Source organism: Oncorhynchus clarkii, chromosome 26, assembly GCF_045791955.1.
Source record: "Oncorhynchus clarkii lewisi isolate Uvic-CL-2024 chromosome 26, UVic_Ocla_1.0, whole genome shotgun sequence".
NCBI classification, from domain to species: domain Eukaryota; kingdom Metazoa; phylum Chordata; class Actinopteri; order Salmoniformes; family Salmonidae; genus Oncorhynchus; species Oncorhynchus clarkii.
The window spans coordinates 36,947,000-36,970,905 of NC_092172.1; the positions used below are offsets into that span (position 1 = coordinate 36,947,000).

Sequence of the window (23,906 nt, forward strand, 5' to 3'; positions counted from 1 at the left end):
GCAGTCTCCACATGACATTTAGAACAGATTCAGATGAGGCAGGTTCTTGTGTTGTGACGGTAGTTCTCTTCTGGTTCTTTAAACAGCGGTGGTGTGACTACGTGGGACGCTACCTGAACTCGGACTCAGCGTCGCCAGAGCTGCGCGAGCACCTGGCCCAAAAGCCTGTGTTCCTCCCCAGGTGAGGCCTCTGGCTGTGTCTCCCCCGTCTGCACAGCTAACAGCATCTACCCCTAAAGGCTCTCTAAGACAGGCCATGGTACTGTTTCACAAGCCAAAACCAGCTGACAAAAAAAACAAAATGACTCATTTTGAGAATGAGTGCAAGCCCATCTCCCTCTCCACGTGCAGGTCAGTTCCAGGTCAGTGTTTTTTGCACAAACCAAACTTTCAGGGCTTTCTCCCCGTAGCCTCAAACTAAATGGGGCCCCGAGACTTATCCACGAAGCACTTGTTTTGAAAAACTCTGCCAATAGTGATGAACACACACACCAGTTGAACTACAAGTGCACTAGGTCATTTTTGTGTTTGCTTTCCTCAGAAAAGTAGGCCTAAGTGCTAAAAAAAAAAACTATGTTTAGTAGAAATGCTGACGGTGCCTGTCCTGTTTTTGTTAGAGAGAATGTAATTGGCTGTCTACTCGAAAAGCAACTTGTTTCCCTCCATTTCTGCCCCCTGCCTTTATCTCCGAAAGATTGCACTTTACCCTGCCATCTTTTTAAATAGACTCATTATTTATCCATTTATTCACACTTTTTGTTTTACGGGGCCCTTTTATTTATGAATATTGCAATTTTTATATTATATTAGTAGGATAGTATTTATTTCAACTTTCCCACTCAACAGACTAGTCATCAAATCATTGGGTAAAAAAAAGACAAATATTTAGTTAGATTTTCTTTAATTGTGAGAATAAGGCTACAATAGCGGTTTGATATAAACTGAAAGGAGGAAGAAGAAAAAGCAATGAACAGGAGTTGACTTTTCACATTGCGTATGTATGTAAGGGAAGGGAGTATTTTTATACCATGGAGCATATTAGTGTTCTATTGTACAATCATTTCCTCTGTTGGAGGAGAACCATTTGGTTGAGCAGAAATTCTATATGTACAGTGTCCTTAATTGCATTGTCACGACGGCCATTTTTTGTTGTTGTTGTGGCATTGGTGACAGGCGAAAGACCCCTTTTTGTCGGTCCAGAGAAAAGGATTCAGATCAAATCATTTTTCTTTTTTATCAGCTGCCCTGTGTTTCCTGTAATTGTATTCATAGGAAAAACATTCTGTATGTGACTTCTTCTAATCACTGTTTAGATACATGTAAATGTTGTACGGATTGAGATTTGGGGTGTTCAGCATACTCTATTATAATGTGTAAAACAATTTAAGGATACAGTGCACTCCCGTTGCAATCTTTTTGTTGTGGGTGAGGTTTTTATACGAGTTGACCAAGACTAGTGCTGATAACTCATGAAAACCTGGTCAAGCACGGCATCTGCAACACTTGTACAAAAGAGAAGGGGCTTGTGAATAAAATGGTCTGAATTGTATGCTCAAATGTTGGTGTATTTCTTTCCAGACGTCTCTCTGAGCATTGCATGGGAAGGGTGGTTGGGTTCTCTATTAAAGCCCTGAGATGAGTGTTGCACATCAAGCCTGTCTGTCTTTGGTTTTCAGTGCTTGTTGCCATTTTTCAAAAAGGGTGTCCATAATGTATCATATACATTTCAATGGGCTGGAAGGACCCATGCAAAACAGGAACAAAAAAATTGGCGTCAGTCCCCCCCCCTTTTGTTTTATTTTACCCATTGCATATATTTGCTACTTGTCTTGACTGGATATGATTTATCAGTGATCTCACCCACATTTAGTCTGTTTCTCATATCAAGAATATGAGAGGTTGGTACAAAAGTCAATAGGCATGATTCTCTTATTTTCCACCCCTAAAAGTACCTTCAAACAGCAGTGACAACCAGCAGGTTGTCTTTTCAGTTCAATGTTATCCTCACTGCATGGTCATAACTGCTCTGTACGTTGTCAGTGGAAGTACTGTATGTGCACATCAAAGTATCCTTCAACCCATATCCTGGCTTGTTAACCCTTTTGGCGGCAATGTGTAAAAAAAACAAACAACTGAAATGTCCTTTCTCCCATTTCTATTGGAAATTGGCTACTCTAACTGCAATGTCCTAAGTGGCATTGACAAAATATGCTTCGTGGTTTCAGTCCTCGCTCACCTCCACCCTGTGTGGTAAGTACACATTTAAACCTTTCATTAAAGCGGGGTGAATAATAATTGCATTTTTAATGCTTGCAAAATAATTTTTTAAAATCTGGATTCAATTTGATTGACCAAAATATTGTTTGCCAAGGATATTAAAGACTAACAAGAGAATCGACATATGAATGTCAAACGGAAGTGCACTGTACAGGAATACTGCTGCTACTGCAATAGAGCCTACCCTTCCCCTAATCATTTTTGTCCCAGTTAAACTCTTATTGGGTGAGTTGCTATGCATGGGTATATCAAGACAAATCTTTACAGGGACGGCCCGCTCAAATTTCACACATTTTCTGATCTATTCAAATTAACTTTGAGTCGGAAATGGAAAACATTGGCCTAAATGACTTGAGTATTTTGACCTCCTAAATAGCATTAGCGTTGGTCTGTTATTTGGGAACCATGTGTCCTGTCATTTAGCTACACATCCTGTGCTCAACCAATGTTACAAATGGTATGGATATAGTGCATTGCAGTCTAAGTACTCGCATGATTTGACCGAAATTTGCGTAAACTGTCCTTGTAAACTGAATTGCTATGTGGGAAGAGGGCACAGGTAAGCAAGGTGTTACTGGCTCTGGTCTAATGCCAATCTTTCTCCTCTTCCAATCAGGAACCTCCGGCGGATCCGGAAGTGCCAGAGAGGGTGGGAGCAGCTGCAGCAGGCGAAGGCAGCTACGGGGACGTCGGAGAAGTCCCACAGCGCTGAGGACCTGAAGATGGAGTGCATGTTCAAACTCAACTCGTACAAGATGGTGTACGTCTTCAAGTCAGAGGACTACATGTACAGACGCACTGCGTTGACCCGGGCTCACCAGGTAGGCAACACCACCAACCAATGTTCCCGAAAAGAATGTGGGCCACAGCAAATTTCAGGTCTGCTGAATGCAAATTTGAACATTTCTGGAAAATCTGTGCGACTTCCAGCGCGTGTTTACTGTGAACACTTTGGCTGTACTCCCTTTAAGTTTTAACAGTGGCCAAGTAGGCTACTGTGGCTATTTGATCAAAAACAATGGCTAAAATGGATCCCATAATGTTTTAACATGGAAATAGCTGTTCTATCATTCAGCCTACAGTAGTAGCCAATGTGGTGTTCAATGTAGGTCTACATTCCATGAGACTTTAAAAACAACAACATGTGGGCTTGTCATTAACCTGTTAATACACTTGACTGAAAATGTTGTTTGATGCAAGAAACCACTTTACAAAATAAATTAAATTAATATTCCCATACCATTACTACAGAGAATCAGACTAATGCTACCCTCTGCCTATTGGCTACTTTGCTTATTCAAGCCTGTCTCAAAATACAACACTGTCCCTTTAAGACAGTCTCTTTACCTGACTCACTTTTAAAAGATGTCTAGAAAGGCACACATTTTGTGCTCTTGTAAGAAGCAATCACTCCCCTATTGCTGACTACAAATGATCTATAACTGGGCTAATAACTCACTGACTAGCAAAGGGTATGAACAAAATGTGCAACCGTGGCTACATGCAGGGAATACTCTAGAACAGTGGTCAGTTTCTGAGTCCCAGTCACTTTCTGAGTCCCAGTCACTTTCTGAGTCCCAGTCACTTTCTGAGTCCCAGTCACTTTCTGAGTCCAGATGCAATCTGAGATCTACCGCTCAGAATTTTTTAAAACATGACTTAAGTAAGTCTATGCAACATTAACCAACATGAGCCAATTAAAAGGCAAAATCCAAAACAACTAACAATAAACTGAATTCATCAATGTTCAGTATTTTAAATTGTAAAGTCATGTCTTTCTACAACAAATGTTTCCATTTTGGGCAGTAAACTCGATAAAGTATTCAATAATCAAGGCATTAGAATGTACCGTAGGCCACCGAAATACAGCTCCTTCCTCAAAAACATGTACCCAGGGGGACCTGGCTACTATTTCTATTTGGCTGGCAAGTAATGTGCTGGCAAGTAATGTATATGTGGAAAACACTGAAGATATTGGAATATGTAAAGATATTGGAATATGTAAAGATATTGGAATGTGTAAAGATATTGGAATATGTCATATATTGAAATCATTTAGAGAAACATAATGGCCGCTTACTGACGTTTCAACCAACATGGTGTTGGTCAGAGTGCTGATATGATCTTCACTACAGCTAACCCCGGTGTCCCTCCCTTCCCCAGTCCCACCAGAGAGTCCACACTCGCCTGCACCGCCGTTTCCAAGGCTTGGTGGACACCTGGGCCAAGGAACACGTCACCAGCGACATGGCCACCGACACCCGCAAGTGGCTGATGGGAGAGCGTCGCGAGGGTCTGTTGCCGTGCACCACCACCCGGGATCCCCAGGTCCTCTATTACCTGAAAATCAACAGATACCATGTGACGTATCATGGCAGCTCGTCGGGGTCACCTTAGCTCAACCGGGTGACGAGATGACAGGAGTGTGTTACTTGTCGTCATTTTAATACATCAGTTTACAGCAAATTGCTGGATTCTGGAAACTGCCGGAGATGACTTTCTATTTGTTTTATAAGGACTTTTTAAATGGACCCTCCCTATCTTTGCAGCACAAAAAAAAAGCCAAATTTCCTATGTGGCCACTAACCAGTTGTCCGTCAGCCCCCTGAACCCCCACCCACCCCTACCGGCCTGTCTTATGCCACCTTTGAATACAGCAGAAGACATGCTGCGACCGAATACTCTATGAGTGCAAGAAAGGAAGCCGTTGTCGTGAAACGGCTATTGATCCTCGGCTGGACTGATCCTCAGACTGATGAATACTGGTGAGAGCCACGCAGAAAGAGCACGCCATACAGAATGCTTGGCCTCCCCCCCCCCCCCCCCCTGTTTTGAAGCAATATACACCCATTGAAGTGGTTGAGGAGCACCACACTGCTAAGGGGAACCACAGAAGTCTCTCACAACCACGGTGAGTAGGAAGATTAGCATACAGGCATTGACTATGAACCTGTATTTTATCCAGACCACAAGATGGCTTTTGGATTTTGTATAATTGTAAAGCCTGTGAATGTTTCTTTTTTTCAGTGGTACAGGTATGTATGCTATGTGTCCACAAACATCTCTGGCAGCCGTGGTGTAGATAGTGGGCAGAGTTCTGCAAAAATACCAGCTTTTCCCCCAGTCAGTCAAGTATAGGAACATCAGACTACCCCACATACTGCTGATTTTGTAAATAGCTTGTTGATAGTCGTCCTTTTTGTCAGAGATGTGCATTGATGTGTACCCTAACAGACTTAGTTTAGACCTCGGGTCAAAAGTTGCTGAAGAGAAATAGCCTATATTGAAAATGCTCAAATTTTAACAACTGTTTTTACCAAAGGAACTTTATTAGAGCCTTTTTCCTTTGTGTTCTGTTTATTTCCTGTTATGTCATGTAAGCCTTCATTTAGCAAAGTATAACGTTTTCATTGTCTTGAAATGGATCATTTTATACAAAATGTTTCAAGACCTTATTTGTCTATCTGGTTTTTCACTCAAGTCATTGGCACCAGTTCCCATTCGGAATTTCTGAACAATGAATGTAGCCTAGAAACTATTTACGCTTTCCCTGTACATAATGTAAACGGTTTGTACCCCCTAAACCAATTCTCCATTAATATATCCATCAGAATGTCTGGATCAGTCATCAAATATGGAACCGCTGATCCCATAAATCCATGTCTTATTGTGGTCGGGATGATAGTTGCCATTGGTAACAGGCAGGTTGTTGCGTGTTAAGATTCCCACTTGGATCACAGGTTCCTCCTCCGGGGCTACAGTAGAGGGATCAGTCATGCCACCTCCTCCACAGGACCAATCAGCCACATGCAGCATCCCCATCTCTACTTTCTGGTAAATGTCACTTTAAAGATGACTCAGAGACGTAAGACTCCCGAGTCTGTTTCTGAAGCACAATCATGCTCCGTTAAAATCAATCCAGATGAGATGTGGTTCTGCCTTCTTCACAAGGTATTGATAATGTCTCAATATAAAAGAGAACGGTGGTAATGGCCCCCCAATTATAAACAGCACTGTTTTATAGTGTCATGTTGTACACTTTCAGAAGGTGCAGGTGTAGACACATATATACAATGATTTGTGAAATTGTATTCTGATCGCCAAATCTGGTCCATGTCCATAATAAGACCCACATTGACAACCATATGAGTATATGTGAATGTATACCATTCAACCGCTACAATTGAATCCTCAACAACCAAGCAACAAGCACACTGCATTTGACATGTGATTCCTTTCTCTTTTTTTTATTTTTCTTGTAAGAAGTCCTGTCCCCAGAAAGGTTGCGCCTGTAGTGTTTTGGGTTGGTGGTAATACTTCCATTTTCCCAGTGTTTCATCATCGAATGAATTTGAGTTTCATTTTGTCTAACCACATGTCACACCACTCGGTACCTCTTCACGCCTGACCAGAACCTTCTCATCTGGCTCTGTTTCTGTCCAGCATAGCCTGTAAATTCTGGATGTTAATTCTGATCTCACATGAGAACCTGGGCATTCCGATTTACATGAACAAATGTAAACAAAAACACTTTGGCTATGGACATCAACCAGATCCTCAGATCCACTTGACTGAAGTCTTGCTCCTACACTACCGATGGAACGATCTCATGGAATAGATCCAAGCCACTACACCAGGGAATACTTTGGGGAGAGTTGTGTGTGTGACGTTGAACTGCCACCAATTGATCTGGAAGGAGGACATTTTAACAGCCCAAATAGGACCAGTTTCCCCATCAACGTTTGGCCCCACAAGGCGACTCTGTCAGTGCTGTAACCAGCTAAAGACAATCTCTGGACTGTTTCTATCTTTAGACTGATTTTCATTTTTCTATTTACTGTGTTGAACATGGAGGACAGGAGGACTACCGGGCAGCTGAATTGTATATACAAACTACAAAGACTACATTTGTAGCCCATTTTCTGTGTCCCTTTGTCACCTCTTCTTTGACTTCTATGATGTTGTGTAGTATGGTGTTTGGCATTAAACTCTTATTTGAATAGACTGAAGCCTTGTCCATAGTTTAATTTATTTGAAACCTCTAGGTGGCGGTCAAGTTGCTTGAACAAGAGAAACAGAGTCTGCATCTGTTCTGATTGGGCAAATCTTTGATGCTCCTTTTTGGTTCCTTGTTGTTGCATGTTAAAGCTATAGGTCACCTAAACTTAGAAGGAAGTTCATCATTTTCCTACCTGACGTTTGTCTTGATACAAGCGGATGTATTTCTTTAGACATTTCCTTGACACCAGACAAATAATACAATATGAGTAGAAAGAGGAGGAAGGGAAGCGCTACTGAGGTACACAATAGTACATTTTGGTAGACAGAAGGTGCTCTTTGGTAAACGGGGTAAATTTGTCATCAGAAAGAAAGGAGGACCAAGGCACTCTTCATATAATTAATTAAATGGCCTTTATTAGTATGGCATGTTCAATAGAAACGTTTTTTTTAAACCGACGTGTTTCGGCTGCATGGCCTCTGTACTCCCTGACCAAATAATACAATATATTGAAATGATATGTATATGGTCTCTTATTGCCAATACTGACAAAACACTAAATACAAAAAGGATGAAACATTGTTTTATTAAAGTGGCAGTTGGCATGAGAAACTGTCTAAATACAATTGCATGTTTGGTGTAGTTACATGAAGCATGGTAAATGTCTGTTTAATCTGATATATGATGCTATGTTATGAAATATTTCTCTGAAGATGGATGTGTTGGAGAGTTACTGCAGCTGTACCAAGGGGGATGGAGCCCATTATGATGGTCCTGGTCGGTCCTGAAGCTACGTTATTTATTTTCTCGTACGTAAATCCGTGTGCAAACCACGTCGTCTGCCCCAAAGGTCTGAAAAAGAAGGGAAAGGGATGAAAGATGCCAGTTCTCAACAGAAGTGCTTCCTGCTGTTGTAGATCAGACCTTGAACCTTCAGATAAGAACACAGGAACATTTTGTGTTCATCTCAAATATGACAACTGGTGTCAAGTGAGATTTTTTTTTAAATTCAAAAATATATTTATTGTTCAAACTCTCATTGTGACAGAATGGAAGACTGCTTTAGCACACAACTGGTTGAGATTTCCTGTCCAAAAACAGTCCATTTGGCACATGGCATCTGCTACAGTATCAGTGAATTAATGAGGGAAGAGGGGAAATGATCAAGATGTGTGGGTGGCAGAGGAGCATCGAGCCCCCAAAGATTTATGGTACTTTCAGAGGTGCAGCAAGACTGCAATCGAACTTGTCAGCACCACAGATCATCATTACCCCAGCACCCAGGGAGGGAGGAAAGTATCATTCGGGTTTAAAGAATGGCGCTAAGATGGAGCCATCTGCCGTGTGCAGCGAGTGTCCAGGGAGCCATTAACGTGAGATGCGTCATGGTCCATTGGCGTTTTCTAACACATGATCAATGAGGCACATTATTGCGGGCAGACAGCCAGTAGCTTTTAACCCTACACACACACACACTCTGGCGGTAAAGGCCTGCATCAGGCACTGGAGAAGGGAAGGCCCCCGCCTCTTACATTGGGGCGTCAATATTTTACAGGACAACAGCATGGTAGATAACGTGAACAGTGTGTCAGTCAGGAACACATGCAGTATCAGAGTAACTACAGGACAACAGCATGGTAGATAACGTGAACAGTGTGTCAGTCAGGAACACATGCAGTATCAGAGTAACTACAGGACAACAGCATGGTAGATAACGTGAACAGTGTGTCAGTCAGGAACACATGCAGTATCAGAGTAACTACAGGACAACAGCATGGTAGATAACGTGAACAGTGTGTCAGTCAGGAACACATGCAGTATCAGAGTAACTACAGGACAACAGCATGGTAGATAACGTGAACAGTGTGTCAGTCAGGAACACATGCAGTATCAGAGTAATTACAGGACAACAGCATGGTAGATAACATTAACAGTTTCTCAGTCAGGAACACATGCAGTATCAGAGTAACTACAGGACAACAGCATGGTAGATAACGTGAACAGTGTGTCAGTCAGGAACACATGCAGTAACTACAGGCTACAGAGTAACTACATCCCCTGCTGCCCGTCCTATTAAACTAAACTAGTCCCCTGAGATTTCTCCATGCTAATGAACACATCCTGGACTCTGTCTTACATCACTGAATACAGTGAAACCAGAACATACGGTCTTCATTACTTTCTTTCCCCCAACACCCCCTCCATCCCTCCCTCTTTCAAAGCTTCATTTCCTCATCAGCTCATAGATGCTTTGATGTGAGCCACCTGCATTTCCGTTTTCCTGGCCATGTCCAGATTCCTTTGTCCCCGGAAGGAGAGCAGGCTTGTTTTAGTGGAGGATGAGGCGCTGCCCATTAGCTCCCTGGAATTAATAAACAAATTGTTCAAATTGTTCAAATTTAGATCCATTGGCCTGTGAGAACAAAATTCTGGGGTTATGTTTTTCGATGTGTGGGACCTGGGAAGAAGTGTATCGTGGCACCTTCTTTGTCATCCAGTGGGTTTTGCTGCATGTGGATGGGCAGATGCAGTGCATTGGGGACTTTCTCCATATTGCGGTAATTCAATAAGAAAAAGTCATGGTTCCCACCTTTTGAGACCCTACCAAGTTGAGCATTTAGTGAAAAAGTATTTTCCTCCACAGTAAAACACAAGATTGTGTGCCTAGCGGGAAACACATGTTACACTGACCTCTCCCTCTAATATGGGACAAAACTCTGAGCCAACCTCATGATCCCATCTCTAAACAATCAGACAGTTGTCCAACAACGGCCTCACAGACCTATCATGTGGCTCAATATGCACAGAACTACGCACCCTTGAGTTGATACACACATTTCATGTTTGTTCATAGCATCTCCTGTTGCGAAGTCCAAGCATGCTATCCAGAAAGGAGTCCCTTACATAGAGGTTTTCCTCTTGATTTCCCTCTGGGCTTTGTAAGAGTCAATAAAGAGGTTATCCTCATCACTTATAAACTGGAATCTAAGGTTATTGGCCCCATTTACTGTTGTCAATCAGTCTATAAAATTAAAACAGGCCAGAAGTCTACAAAAAGCACATCTTCTTTTTAATATGAAAGCCAGTGCCGTGAAGAAGTCAAGAACTGTTTTTGATGGATGTAAGGACCTGGTATGTGAGGAGCTTAATTAACAGCAAACATATATTTTTGTGCAGTATAATATCAGCCAGTACCAATACATCAAAGAACAAGCTTTGAAATCCCTTAGGAACCCTTTCAGAGGTGTTCGTAACAGTGACAATAGTTTCTGAGTTAGGCTGTGCAGAGCAAAATCCATCATACGGAGTGTTCTGGTGGAAAAGCTTGTCTTAGCTTTGATGTCAAGCGTCTGTTTGAACCTACAGTATAATCTCTTGGGGAATAGTATGAAGTGCAGGCCTACTCTCTTCTGGGTTCAGAATGAAATGTTAACACTAACAGTTTGGGGTACCAGTGCACCAAGTCTGGAACCAACAGGATGCGCTTCTACCCCCAAGCCATTAGACTGCTAAAGAGCTAATCAAATGGCTACCCAGACTACCTGCATTGACCCTTTATTTTTGCACCAACTCTCTTGCACTGACTCTACACACACACACGGGTCTCTACACACACACTGACTCTACACACACACACGGGTCTCTACACACACACTGGACTCTACACACACACACGGGTCTCACACACACACACTGGACTCTACACACACACACTGGACTCTACACACACACTGGACTCTACACACACACACACTGGACTCTACACACACACACACACTGGACTCTACACACACGCTGGACTCTACACACACGCTGAACTCTACACACACACTGAACTCTACACACACACACTTGACTCTACACACACACTGGACTCTACACACACACACTGGACTCTACACACACACTGGACTCTATACACACACACACTGGACTCTACACCCACACACTGGACTCTACACACACACACACGGGTCTCTACACACACACTGGACTCTACACACACACTGGACTCTACACACACACACACTGGACTCTACACACGCACTGGACTCTACACACGCACTGGACTCCACACACGCTGGACTCTACACACACACTGAACTCTACACACACACTGGACTCTACACACACACACTGGACTCTACACACACACACTGGACTCTACACACACACACTGGACTCTACACACACACTGGACTCTACACACGCACTGGACTCTACACACACACTGGACTCTACACACACACTGGACTCTACACACACACTGAACTCTACACACACACTGAACTCCACCCACACACTGGACTCTACACACACACACTGGACTCTACACACACACACTGGACTCTACACACACACACTGGACTCTACACACACACTGGACTCTACACACGCACTGGACTCTACACACACACACTGGACTCTACACACACACTGGACTCTACACACACACTGAACTCTACACACACACTGAACTCCACCCACACACTGGACTCTACACACACACACACTGGACTCCACACGCACTGGACTCTACACACACACACTGGACTCTACACACGCACTGGACTCTCCACCCACACACTGGACACACGCACTGGACTCTACCCACGCACTTGACTCCACCCACACACTGGACTCTACACACGCACTGGACTCCACCACACACTGGACTCTACCCACGCACTGGACTCCACCCACACACTGGACTCTACACGCACTGGACTCTACACATGCACTGGACTCCACCACACACTGGACTCTACACACACGCACTGGACTCTACACACACACACTGAACTCCACCCACACACTGGACTCTACACACACACTGGACTCCACACACACTGGACACTACCCACGCACTGGACTCTACCCACGCATTGGACTCCACCCACAAACTGGACTCCACCCACACACTGGACTCCACCCACACACCGGACTCTACACACACGCACTGGACTCTACACACACGCACTGGACTCTACCCACGCACTGGACTCTACCCACGCACTGGACTCTACACGCACTGGACTCCACCCACACACTGGACTCTACACGCACTGGACTCTACACACGCACTGGACTCCACCCACACACTGGACTCCACCACGCACTGGACTCCACCACACACTGGACTCTACACACGCACTGGACTCCACCCACACACTGGACTCCACCACGCACTGGACTCTACACACACACACTGGACTCTACTAGACTCTTTAGCCATGTTATTTCTACTCCCTGTATACAGTGCCTTGCGAAAGTATTCGGCCCCCTTGAACTTTGCGACCTTTTGCCACATTTCAGGCTTCAAACATAAAGATATAAAACTGTATTTTTTTGTGAAGAATCAACAACAAGTGGGACACAATCATGAAGTCGAACGACATTTATTGGATATTTCAAACTTTTTTAACAAATCAAAAACCGAAAAATTGGGCGTGCAAAATTATTCAGCCCCCTTAAGTTAATACTTTGTAGCGACACCTTTTGCTGTGATTACAGCTGTAAGTCGCTTGAGGTATGTCTCTATCAGTTTTGCACATCGAGAGACTGACATTTTTTCCCATTCCTCCTTGCAAAACAGCTCGAGCTCAGTGAGGTTGGATGGAGAGCATTTGTGAACAGCAGTTTTCAGTTCTTTCCACAGATTCTCGATTGGATTCAGGTCTGGACTTTGACTTGGCCATTCTAACACCTGGATATGTTTATTTTTGAACCATTCCATTGTAGATTTTGCTTTATGTTTTGGATCATTGTCTTGTTGGAAGACAAATCTCCGTCCCAGTCTCAGGTCTTTTGCAGACTCCATCAGGTTTACTTGCAGAATGGTCCTGTATTTGGCTCCATCCATCTTCCCATCAATTTTAACCATCTTCCCTGTCCCTGCTGAAGAAAAGCAGGCCCAAACCATGATGCTGCCACCACCATGTTTGACAGTGGGTATGGTGTGTTCAGGGTGATGAGCTGTGTTGCTTTTACGCCAAACATAACGTTTTGCATTGTTGCCAAAAAGTTCAATTTTGGTTTCATCTGACCAGAGCACCTTCTTCCACATGTTTGGTGTGTCTCCCAGGTGGCTTGTGGCAAACTTTAAACGACACTTTTTATGGATATCTTTAAGAAATGGCTTTCTTCTTGCCACTCTTCCATAAAGGCCAGATTTGTGCAATATACGACTGATTGTTGTCCTATGGATAGAGTCTCCCACCTCAGCTGTAGATCTCTGCAGTTCATCCAGAGTGATTATGGGCCTCTTGGCTGCATCTCTGATCAGTCTTCTCCTTGTATGAGCTGAAAGTTTAGAGGGACGGCCAGGTCTTGGTAGATTTGCAGTGGTCTGATACTCCTTCCATTTCAATATTATCGCTTGCACAGTGCTCCTTGGGATGTTTAAAGCTTGGGAAATCTTTTTGTATCCAAATCCGGCTTTAAACTTCTTCACAACAGTATCTCGGACCTGCCTGGTGTGTTCCTTGTTCTTCATGATGCTCTCTGCGCTTTTAACGGACCTCTGAGACTATCACAGTGCAGGTGCATTTATACGGAGACTTGATTACACACAGGTGGATTGTATTTATCATCATTAGTCATTTAGGTCAACATTGGATCATTCAGAGATCCTCACTGAACTTCTGGAGAGAGTTTGCTGCACTGAAAGTAAAGGGGCTGAATAATTTTGCACGCCCAATTTTTCAGTTTTTGATTTGTTAAAAAAGTTTGAAATGTCCAATAAATGTCGTTCCACTTCATGATTGTGTCCCACTTGTTGTTGATTCTTCACAAAAAAATACAGTTTTATATCTTTATGTTTGAAGCCTGAAATGTGGCAAAAGGTCGCAAAGTTCAAGGGGGCCGAATAGTTTCGCAAGGCACTGTATATAGCCATGTTATTTATAGCCATGTTATTTTCTACTCCCTGTATAAAGCCATGTTATTTTCTACTCCCTATATATATAGCCATGTTATTTTCTACTCACCGAATACTCCCTGTAAGCCATGTTAATTATAGCCATGTTAAAGCCATGTTATCTACTCACCCCTGTATAAAGCCATGCCATGTTATTTTCTACTCCCTGTATAAAGCCATGTTATTTTCTACTCCCTGTATAAAGCCATGTTATTATCTACTCCCTGTATATAGCCATGTTATTTATAGTCATGTTATTATCTACTCCCTGTATATAGCCATGTTATTATCTACTCCCTGTATAAAGCCTACTCCCTGTATATGTTATGTTATTATCTACTCCCTGTATATAGCCATGTTATTTATAGTCATGTTATTTTCTACTCCCTGTATAAAGCCATGTTATTTATAGCCATGTTATTTTCTACTCCCTGTATAAAGCCATGTTATTTTCTACTCCCTGTATAAAGCCATGTTATTTTCTACTCCCCGTATAAAGCCATGTTATTTATAGCCATGTTATTTTCTACTCCCCGTATAAAGCCATGTTATTTTCTACTCCCCGTATAAAGCCATGTTATTTTCTACTCCCTGTATAAAGCCATGTTATTTATAGCCATGTTATTTTCTACTCCCTGTATAAAGCCATGTTATTTACAGCCATGTTATTTTCTACTCCCTGTATAAAGCCATGTTATTTATAGCCATGTTATTTTCTACTCCCTGTATAAAGCCATGTTATTTACAGCCATGTTATTTTCTACTCCCTGTATAAAGCCATGTTATTTTCTACTCCCTGTATAAAGCCATGTTATTTTCTACTCCCCGTATAAAGCCATGTTATTTATAGCCATGTTATTTTCTACTCCCCGTATAAAGCCATGTTATTTTCTACTCCCCGTATAAAGCCATGTTATTTTCTACTCCCTGTATAAAGCCATGTTATTTATAGCCATGTTATTTTCTACTCCCTGTATAAAGCCATGTTATTTTCTACTCCCCGTCTAAAGCCATGTTATTTTCTACTCCCTGTATATAGCCATGTTATTTTCTACTCCCCATCTAAAGCCATGTTCTTTTCTACTCCCTGTATAAAGCCATGTTATTTTCTACTCCCTGTATAAAGCCATGTTATTTTCTACTCCCCGTATAAAGCCATGTTATTTTCTACTCCCCGTCTAAAGCCATGTTATTTTCTACTCCCCGTATAAAGCCATGTTATTTTCTACTCCCCGTCTAAAGCCATGTTATTTTCTACTCCCCGTCTAAAGCCATGTTATTTTCTACTCCCTGTATAAAGCCATGTTATTTTCTACTCCCCGTATAAAGCCATGTTATTTTCTACTCCCCGTCTAAAGCCATGTTATTTTCTACTCCCCGTCTAAAGCCATGTTATTTTCTACTCCCTGTATAAAGCCATGTTATTTTCTACTCCCCGTATAAAGCCATGTTATTTTCTACTCCCTGTATATAACCATGTTATTTTCTACTCCCTGTATAAAGCCATGTTATTTTCTACTCCCTGTATAAAGCCATGTTATTTTCTACTCCCTGTCTAAAGCCATGTTATTTTCTACTCCCTGTATATAGCCATGTTATTTTCTACTCCCCGTCTAAAGCCATGTTATTTTCTACTCCCTGTATAAAGCCATGTTATTTATAGCCATGTTATTTTCTACTCCCTGTCTAAAGCCATGTTATTTTCTACTCCCTGTATATAGCCATGTTATATAAAGCCATGTTATTTTCTACTCCCTGTATAAAGCCATGTTATTTTCCTGTATAGCCATTTTATTTTCTACTCCCTGTATAAAGCCATGTTATACTCCCTGTCTAAAGCCATGTTATTTTCTACTTCCTGTATAAAGCCATTTTATTTTCTACTCCCCGTATATAGCCATGTTATTTCTACTCCATGTATAAAGCCATGTTATTTATAGCCATGCTATTTTCTACTCCCTGTATAAAGCCATGTTATTTATAGCCATGTTATTTCTACTCCCTGTATAAAGCCATGTTATTTTCTACTCCCTGTATAAAGCCATGTTATTTTCTACTCCCCGTATATAGCCATGTTATTTTCTACTCCCCGTATATAGCCATGTTATTTTCTACTCCCCGTATAAAGCCATGTTATTTTCTACTCCCCGTATATAGCCATGTTATTTTCTACTCCCCGTATAAAGCCATGTTATTTTCTACTCCCCATATAAAGCCATGTTATTTTCTACTCCCTGTATATAGCCATGTTCTTTTCTACTCCCCGTCTAAAGCCATGTTCTTTTCTACTCCCTGTATAAAGCCATGTTATTTATAGCCATGTTATTTTCTACTCCCTGTCTAAAGCCATGTTATTTTCTACTCCCTGTATATATATAGCCATGTTATTTTCTACTCCCTGTATAAAGCCATGTTATTTTCTACTCCCCGTATAAAGCCATGTTATTTTCTACTTCCTGTATAAAGCCATTTTATTTTCTACTCCCCGTATATAGCCATGTTATTTTCTACTCCCTGTATAAAGCCATGTTATTTATAGCCATGCTATTTTCTACTCCCTGTATAAAGCCATGTTATTTATAGCCATGTTATTTTCTACTCCCTGTATAAAGCCATGTTATTTTCTACTCCCTGTATAAAGCCATGTTATTTTCTACTCCCCATATAAAGCCATGTTATTTTCTACTCCCCGTATATAGCCATGTTATTTTCTACTCCCCGTATATAGCCATGTTATTTTCTACTCCCCGTATATAGCCATGTTATTTTCTACTCCCCGTATAAAGCCATGTTATTTTCTACTCCCCGTATAAAGCCATGTTATTTTCTACTTCCTGTATAAAGCCATTTTATTTTCTACTCCCCGTATATAGCCATGTTATTTTCAGCCATGCTATTTTCTACTCCCTGTATAAAGCCATGTTATTTATAGCCATGTTATTTTCTACTCCCTGTATAAAGCCATGTTATTTTCTACTCCCCGTATATAGCCATGTTATTTTCTACTCCCCGTATAAAGCCATGTTATTTTCTACTCCCCGTATAGAGCCATGTTATTTTCTACTCCCCGTATAAAGCCATGTTATTTTCTACTCCCCGTCTAAAGCCATGTTATTTTCTACTCCCCGTATAAAGCCATGTTATTTTCTACTCCCCGTATAAAGCCATGTTATTTTCTACTCCCCGTATATAGCCATGTTATTTTCTACTCCCTGTATATAGCCATGTTATATATAGCCATGTTATTTTCTACTCCCTATATATAGCCATGTTATATATAGCCTTGTTATTTTCTACTCCCTGTATATAGCCATGTTATTTTCTACTCCCTGTATATAGCCATGTTATTTTCTACTCCCTGTATATAGCCATGTTATTTTCTACTCCCTGTATATAGCCATGTTATTTTTTACTCGTTATTGTTATTCAGTGTGTATTTATTCCTCATGCCACTATATATTATTTGAATCTTTCTCTTTCTCTCTGCATTGTTTGAAAAGGACTCATAAGCAAGCATTTCACTGTTTAGTCTACACCTGTTTACGAAACATGTGAAAAATACAATTTGATTTGATTTGTATACATCATAAAACTAATTTGATAGACACATTTGAGATCTTTGAGTTACTTGTGAAAATAACACTCTTCTATAGTTTCAGTGTACAAATAGATACAACTGAGGGGGCCTGACATGACAGTCTTGCCTACTACCTTTCTTTAGTCACAAACGTCCTCACCAGTATGAGTTCATCTCCCCTCAGCTCTCTGGTCCAGAAGGTTCTTGGGCCGTTGCCATCCAGGAGAGTCTGCCTGCAGTACATTTTGCTCTCTGTCTCCCATGTGGCCAGGCTCTGTTGATATGAGTGTAATGCAATGAAGAGGGTCCATGTCAATACATCCATGTACTTTCATGTCCTCACTTATCTAAAGGGGATCTGATCTGAATGAGTGAACATGGGCTGCGTCTCAATGTAGCTTCCTCTTCTTGTCTCCTTTCCTTCATCCGTACAAATGCTATCTGAATAGGATTGGGACATTACCATTACATTGTATGGGAGCAGACTACCTTTACATTGTATGGAAGCAGACTACCATTACATTGTATGGGAGCAGACTACCTTTACATTGTATGGAAGCAGACTACCTTTACATTGTATGGAAGCAGACTACCTTTACATTGTATGGGAGCAGACTACCTTTACATTGTATGGGAGCAGGCTACCTTTACATTGTATGGGAGCAGGCTACCTTTACATTGTATGGGAGCAGGCTACCTTTACATTGTATAGGAGCAGGCTACCTTTACATTGTATAGGGGCAGAGACTACCTTTACATTGTATGGGAGCAGACTACCTTTACATTGTATGGGAGCAGGCTACCTTTACATTGTATAGGGGCAGAGACTACCTTTACATTGTATGGGAGCAGAGACTACCTTTACATTGTATAGGGGCAGAGACTACCTTTACATTGTATGGGGGCAGAGACTACCTTTACATTGTATGGGAGCAGACTACCTTTACATTGTATGGGAGCAGACTACCTTTACATTGTATGGGGGCAGAGAGTACCTTTAGATTGTATGGGGGCAGAGACTACCTTTACATTGTATAGGGGCAGAGACTACCTTTACATTGTATGGGGGCAGAGACTATCTTTACTTTGTATAGGGGCAGAGACGACCTTTACATTGTATGGGGGCAGAGACTACCTTTACATTGTATGGGAGCAGGCTACCTTTACATTGTATAGGGGCAGAGACTACCTTTACATTGTATGGGGGCAGAGACTACCTTTACTTTGTATAGGGGCAGAGACGACCTTTACATTGTATGGGGGCAGAGACTACCTTTACATTGTATGGGGGCAGAGACTACCTTTACATTGTATGGGAGCAGACTACCTTTACATTGTATGGGGGCAGAGACTACCTTTACATTGTATAGGGGCAGAGACTACCTTTACATTGTATGGGGCAGAGACTACCTTTACATTGTATAGGGGCAGAGTATACCTTTCAAATGTATGGGGGCAGAGACTACCTTTCAATTGTTTGGGGGCAGAGACTACCTTTACATTGTATAGGGGCAGAGACTACTTTTACATTGTATGGGGGCAGAGACTACCTTTCCATTGTATGGGAGCAGACTACCTTTACATTGTATGGGAGCAGACTACCTTTACATTGTATGGGGGCAGAGACTACCTTTACATTGTATGGAGGCAGAGACTACCTTTACATTGTATGGGGCAGAGACTACCTTTACATTGTATGGGACAGAGACTACCTTTACATTGTATAGGGGCAGAGACTACCTTTACATTGTATAGAGGCAGAGACTACCTTTACATTGTATAGGGGCAGAGACTACCTTTACATTGTATAGGGGCAGAGACTACCTTTGCATTATATGAGGGCAGACTCAGAGACTTTACCTTGCACTTCCTGCCATCTACCGTCTCCTCATTGAACTCCTGGCCTATGAGGAAGTTGATCTCGGTGGTGCGCACGGTGGTGGAGGTCTTGATGTAGAACTGCTCCCCATTCTGCCTGATCTCCACGTGAGGTTTGGACGCCGCGGCACCAGCCACCTTCCTCAACATAGCATTGACGCCTGTGGGCAAATAACACCTGTCATTACGCTTACTTTAACAGTCATAAGTGCTGCATAACCAATTGCATGTGTCATTGATCAGTTTTGACTTTGTCAGGTTATGACAACTGACTGTACACAACCTTGACATGCCACTGGGTTGAACCCATGGTGACAATATGGCTTCACGGGGCTATCGTTTGACTTGTACTGACATTTGGTATGACATGTTTGCGCCTATCCTCACCTATAATTCAAGGATGAGTACAGTTACATTTCTGTCTCCTCCTGGCGCCATTGATAGAAGGAAAACAATCATGAATTCCACTTTCAAAGGTGTAGGTTGTGCTTATTTACAAGAGAAATGCATAGTGGCAGTGTTACCTATTTGTGACAAAGTCATGGTAGACAGAAGGTTCTTGGGAGTGTGAGAAGAAATCAATGGTGCACTGTAGGTATTCAAGTTGTTATATACAGAGTTCTCAAGGCAAGCAACTGCAAATGAGATGGTTATCAGCAGATGTTGCAAATATGGGTGGATGCTATGACAAGGTGATGAAAACAAGGAATGCTGGAGTCATTAGCTTTGTTTAGCTCTTCTGCAGACTGATGGATTCCTCCAAGAAGTTATTGTGGAGCTAGTTGGCTCTGTCACACAGTTACAATTTAACCAATTGGATGAGAAAATGTCTTGCTGTTTCCATTCATTCCCCTCTGCATATGTTTTCAGAGCTGCTCTCTCTCAAATACTGTATCCTTCAGTACTAGTCTTATTGCTCTCATTTAAACAATCGGTGTACTTGAGTTCCCCAGAGGAGAGGAGTTCAATCTCTTCACATTTTTTTCTCCTCTCATCTCTTTGTTCCACGATGAAAAAAAAAAAACTATGGTACCAAAAGCCAAAGTTTTGTCCAAGCCAATACCTAGAGCTCAGATTAAGTCAGTCACAGGAGACGCATTTGAGAAAACATACACAGTGAATTGTCTCATCTATTCCACACCAGCCTGGCTCAACAGTGCAGCGTTGGGATGATCCACCCTCACTGCTTTCACTGAAAAGATGATTATTCTATGGCAGGAAACAACACACAAGATCAAGCTGATTTGTAATATGGAAGTGTATTATAATATGTGTTACATGTGCACCTTGTGTACATTTTCAAAAAAAAAATTATATACATGCCCAACTCAGTTGACTTTCGGGAATATCAACAAAATGACAACATAAAATGCATCTCAAATGAACAAAGTACATGGATTAATGCATGCTGGGATGATCCTAAAACTGATGATATATGCGAAACTCAAAGATAATCAAGATGTCACACACCCTGTGGCCTCTCCCAATTATTGTTTTCTCAAATATTTCCCCAAATAACAGAACACAGATGAAAATAATGATGCGTTTGGTAGTCGGACACAATAGAGAAAGAACAGTTAGGATTTTGATAGTATATGGTTAAGTATTTATTCTTTCAAATAGCTCTTAATGATAGAAGGTAAGAACTATAGACATCTTACCAAGTGCTTTGAGTAGTTCATCAAAATTCTCACTGCTTCTCATTTTCCAAGTGCCTGCGAAATTGGTCATTTTCTTGGGAAGGCTCGACGTGTACCGGTCTCTCTCTGCCTCTTGATATGCTCTGTATCTCCTCAGCTCACTGTCCCACTATCCCTCCCCTACGCTCTCCCTTTCACCCTCCCTCCCTTTCTCTCTCTCTGTAATAACCCCTCACAGCATGCTCCTCTCTCTCTCTGTGTAATAACCCCTCCCAGCATGCTCCTCTCTCTCTAGTCCTGTAGTGAGTGAAATGTCCTCCTCTTAATGACCATTTTAAATGACAGATGGACAGGGGTTCAGGTGGTCTCGTTTCAAGCCTGCAATATAAATAGGACATTTAAATGGAATGAATCCCATAGAAAAGAACCATGGACGTCCCCATCACAGCAATATAATGAAGCGTTGAGTGCGATTATGGTTTCCAATATAAACCAATATTGTAGTTGTGATAAGATCTAAGATCTTTCTATGATAAACGATGGGAGTCAATGTCCATCTAACGTTCATCCCATTGACAAGCCCTCTCTCTCCCTGGATACAGCTAAGGATCAGACTAAACATGCATTCAATACATTTCCCATTAAGTCCAATTCAACTCAAGCCTCCCCCTCAACTCACCAACTCACTCCAACACAGAATGAGAGGCCCCGATAGCTTCACTCACTCCCCTTCCCATCAAGTCTGATTTGTTCTCTTTCTGATGGCTCTTCATCAATCTCTTTGACAAAGTGGCTTCCAGACAGCAGTTGATAATTCATGTATAGAGCAGAGCTGGGAGCACTCTGTCATCCCTCCAGGAAGTGTCACGTTAAAAAGGCTCCCATCTATTTCCCTATGCATGCTGGTCCACCACAGTTTGTCTCATCAATCAATAGATTTGTCTTTAGCCTTTGGGTGCTGTTTTTCTTTGAACACACAGAGAGCAGTAGGGGAAAGAAAATCAGAGAAATGGTTTGATTTTCTGTGTTAAGCGTTGAATGAATTACCCTTTCACGAGGTTCGTGCAGCTTTGTTTTAGTTTTTTTAGTGAGTGGACTTATTTAATTATTAGTATCCTGCTGTGAGGAGAGAAATACACATTAAAGGGATAATTCACTGATTTGATAAACATTTTCTAACTTTGAAAGTATTCTGCTGGTTGTGATGAGACAATCCATAGACATTTGAATGACAAAATATTTCAAACAGATTAATGGGTGACAGCTTAGTCAAGATGTTCATCCTCCCTGAAATCTGTATGCACACTTGGGACTATGACGTCGTTTTTGTTTAACTAGGCAAGTCGGTTAAGAACAAATTCTTATTTAGAATGACGGCCTACCCCGGCCTCCCCTAACCCGGACAACACTGGGCCAATTGTGCGCCGCCCTATGGGACTCTCGATCACGGCCGGTTGTGATACAGTCCCGGGATCGAACCAGGGTCTGCAGTGATGCCTCTAGCACTGAGATGCACTGCCTTAGAGCGCTGCTCCACTAGTTAACCATACACTCTTAAAAACTTTTTTTTTTTAAAGAACCAAAAAGGGTTCTCTCTTGCTTCACCTTTAGGGGCGAAATATATGAAATAAGCGATAGAACACTCTTTGGCTCTAAATAGAACCTTTTTCCCCCTAAGACTGTACATTGGATTTAAATTAAACTGACTCTTTTCTAATGGATCCTATCCATCTCCCCTAATATCTAGCAACACAGATACATGACCTTGTGTGTCAGAACGTCACTTCCAAATAGACATACTAAGGCCCCCTAGTCACAAGAACATCTAGGAGACATTAGCCATTCAGAGCAGCGAATCGCATTGTGCTCTCCCAAAATGTCTGCTAACCCAACGCAGACCCATTCAAAGCCCTGGGGCTTTTTCTATGGACTCCTAAAGGACTAGCTTAAAGACCCCCTCTATCGTTCTCTTAGTGGTCATTTGTCATGCTTAACCTTAGTTATGGCAGAATAACCAAGGTGAGTCTGCCATCCAATCGTGATGTTTTAATGACCCAAGTTAGTGAAACAAAACTGCCACACAAAACCATCAAAGAAACCTGGGTCCTATTCATTAGTGCAAGTCTAGTCTCTCCCCATTTCTCTCCCTTTTCTTCCGTTTGGTTTCTAGTGACTCTCCATTATGTTGGAGCCATGTGATGTGACCATAGCAGACGTTTGAAACGAGCCACTCGGTTATCACTGTGTAGACAACAGAACACACTATGTTAAACAGCAAGCCTGTGTGCTGCCTGGATTCCTTAAAAAAAAAAAAAAAAAGTTTTTGGGGTCAAGTTTGATATTAAAATTCCAGGCAGTAGTCTATATATTTTCAATGTGCTTACTTATTGTCTTCTTTGAAGTCAAATTACAGTCTCTACTCACCCTAGGGGAGCATGGATTTACAAAACAAGCCTCTAAAGAGGGTAGCCTTGTTGCCCATAACAAGTGCCCTTTCCAATACATGACAAGAGTATTTGAGACAGAAATACTAATGTACATAAATGAACCTAGAAGGCAAGTAAGATGTAAACCACACTGAAGAAGAATATAAACGCAACATGTAAAGTGTTGGTC

General features: G+C 41.8%; 2 protein-coding genes across 7 annotated transcripts in view; one reads left to right on the top strand and one right to left on the bottom strand.

Annotated features, from left to right (window-relative positions):
* Positions 1 to 7,286, top strand: part of LOC139384512 (paired amphipathic helix protein Sin3a-like) — a 320,209-nt gene extending 312,923 nt beyond the window's left edge. For 4 of the 6 annotated variants that reach the window (XM_071129339.1, XM_071129341.1, XM_071129342.1 and 1 more), the window contains exons 19-21: positions 87 to 181; positions 2,894 to 3,098; positions 4,441 to 7,286. In XM_071129339.1, the coding sequence (XP_070985440.1) occupies positions 87 to 181; positions 2,894 to 3,098; positions 4,441 to 4,674 (534 nt within the window). In that variant the 3' untranslated portion in view covers positions 4,675 to 7,286. Of the gene's footprint in view, positions 1 to 86; positions 1,550 to 2,893; positions 3,099 to 4,440 lie in introns of those variants that run through there. The other 2 variants (XR_011628868.1, XM_071129343.1) reach the window with 2 other exon arrangements.
* Positions 7,287 to 7,706: 420 nt separating this feature from the next.
* On the bottom strand, positions 7,707 to 21,452 carry LOC139384836 (cellular retinoic acid-binding protein 1-like). The gene is made up of 4 exons (XM_071129732.1): positions 21,312 to 21,452; positions 19,633 to 19,811; positions 17,933 to 18,046; positions 7,707 to 8,128 (listed from the first exon to the last, which is right to left on the bottom strand). The coding sequence occupies exons 1-4, from the start codon at positions 21,379 to 21,381 to the stop codon at positions 8,072 to 8,074; spliced, it is 420 nt and encodes a 139-aa protein (XP_070985833.1). The 5' UTR covers positions 21,382 to 21,452; the 3' UTR covers positions 7,707 to 8,071.
* Between the last annotated feature and the right edge of the window lie 2,454 nt (positions 21,453 to 23,906).

What these genes read in the sequence shown, in the direction of transcription:
- LOC139384836 (XM_071129732.1), bottom strand. Translation starts at nt 21,381, where the DNA reads ATGACCAATTTCGCAGGCACTTGGAAAATGAGAAGCAGTGAGAATTTT. An exon ending in TGAACTACTCAAAGCACTTG is followed by an intron (nt 19,812 to 21,311) that starts GTAAGATGTCTA and finishes ATTTGCCCACAG; the next exon opens with GCGTCAATGCTATGTTGAGG. An exon ending in TAGATGGCAGGAAGTGCAAG is followed by an intron (nt 18,047 to 19,632) that starts GTAAAGTCTCTG and finishes TCATATCAACAG; the next exon opens with AGCCTGGCCACATGGGAGAC.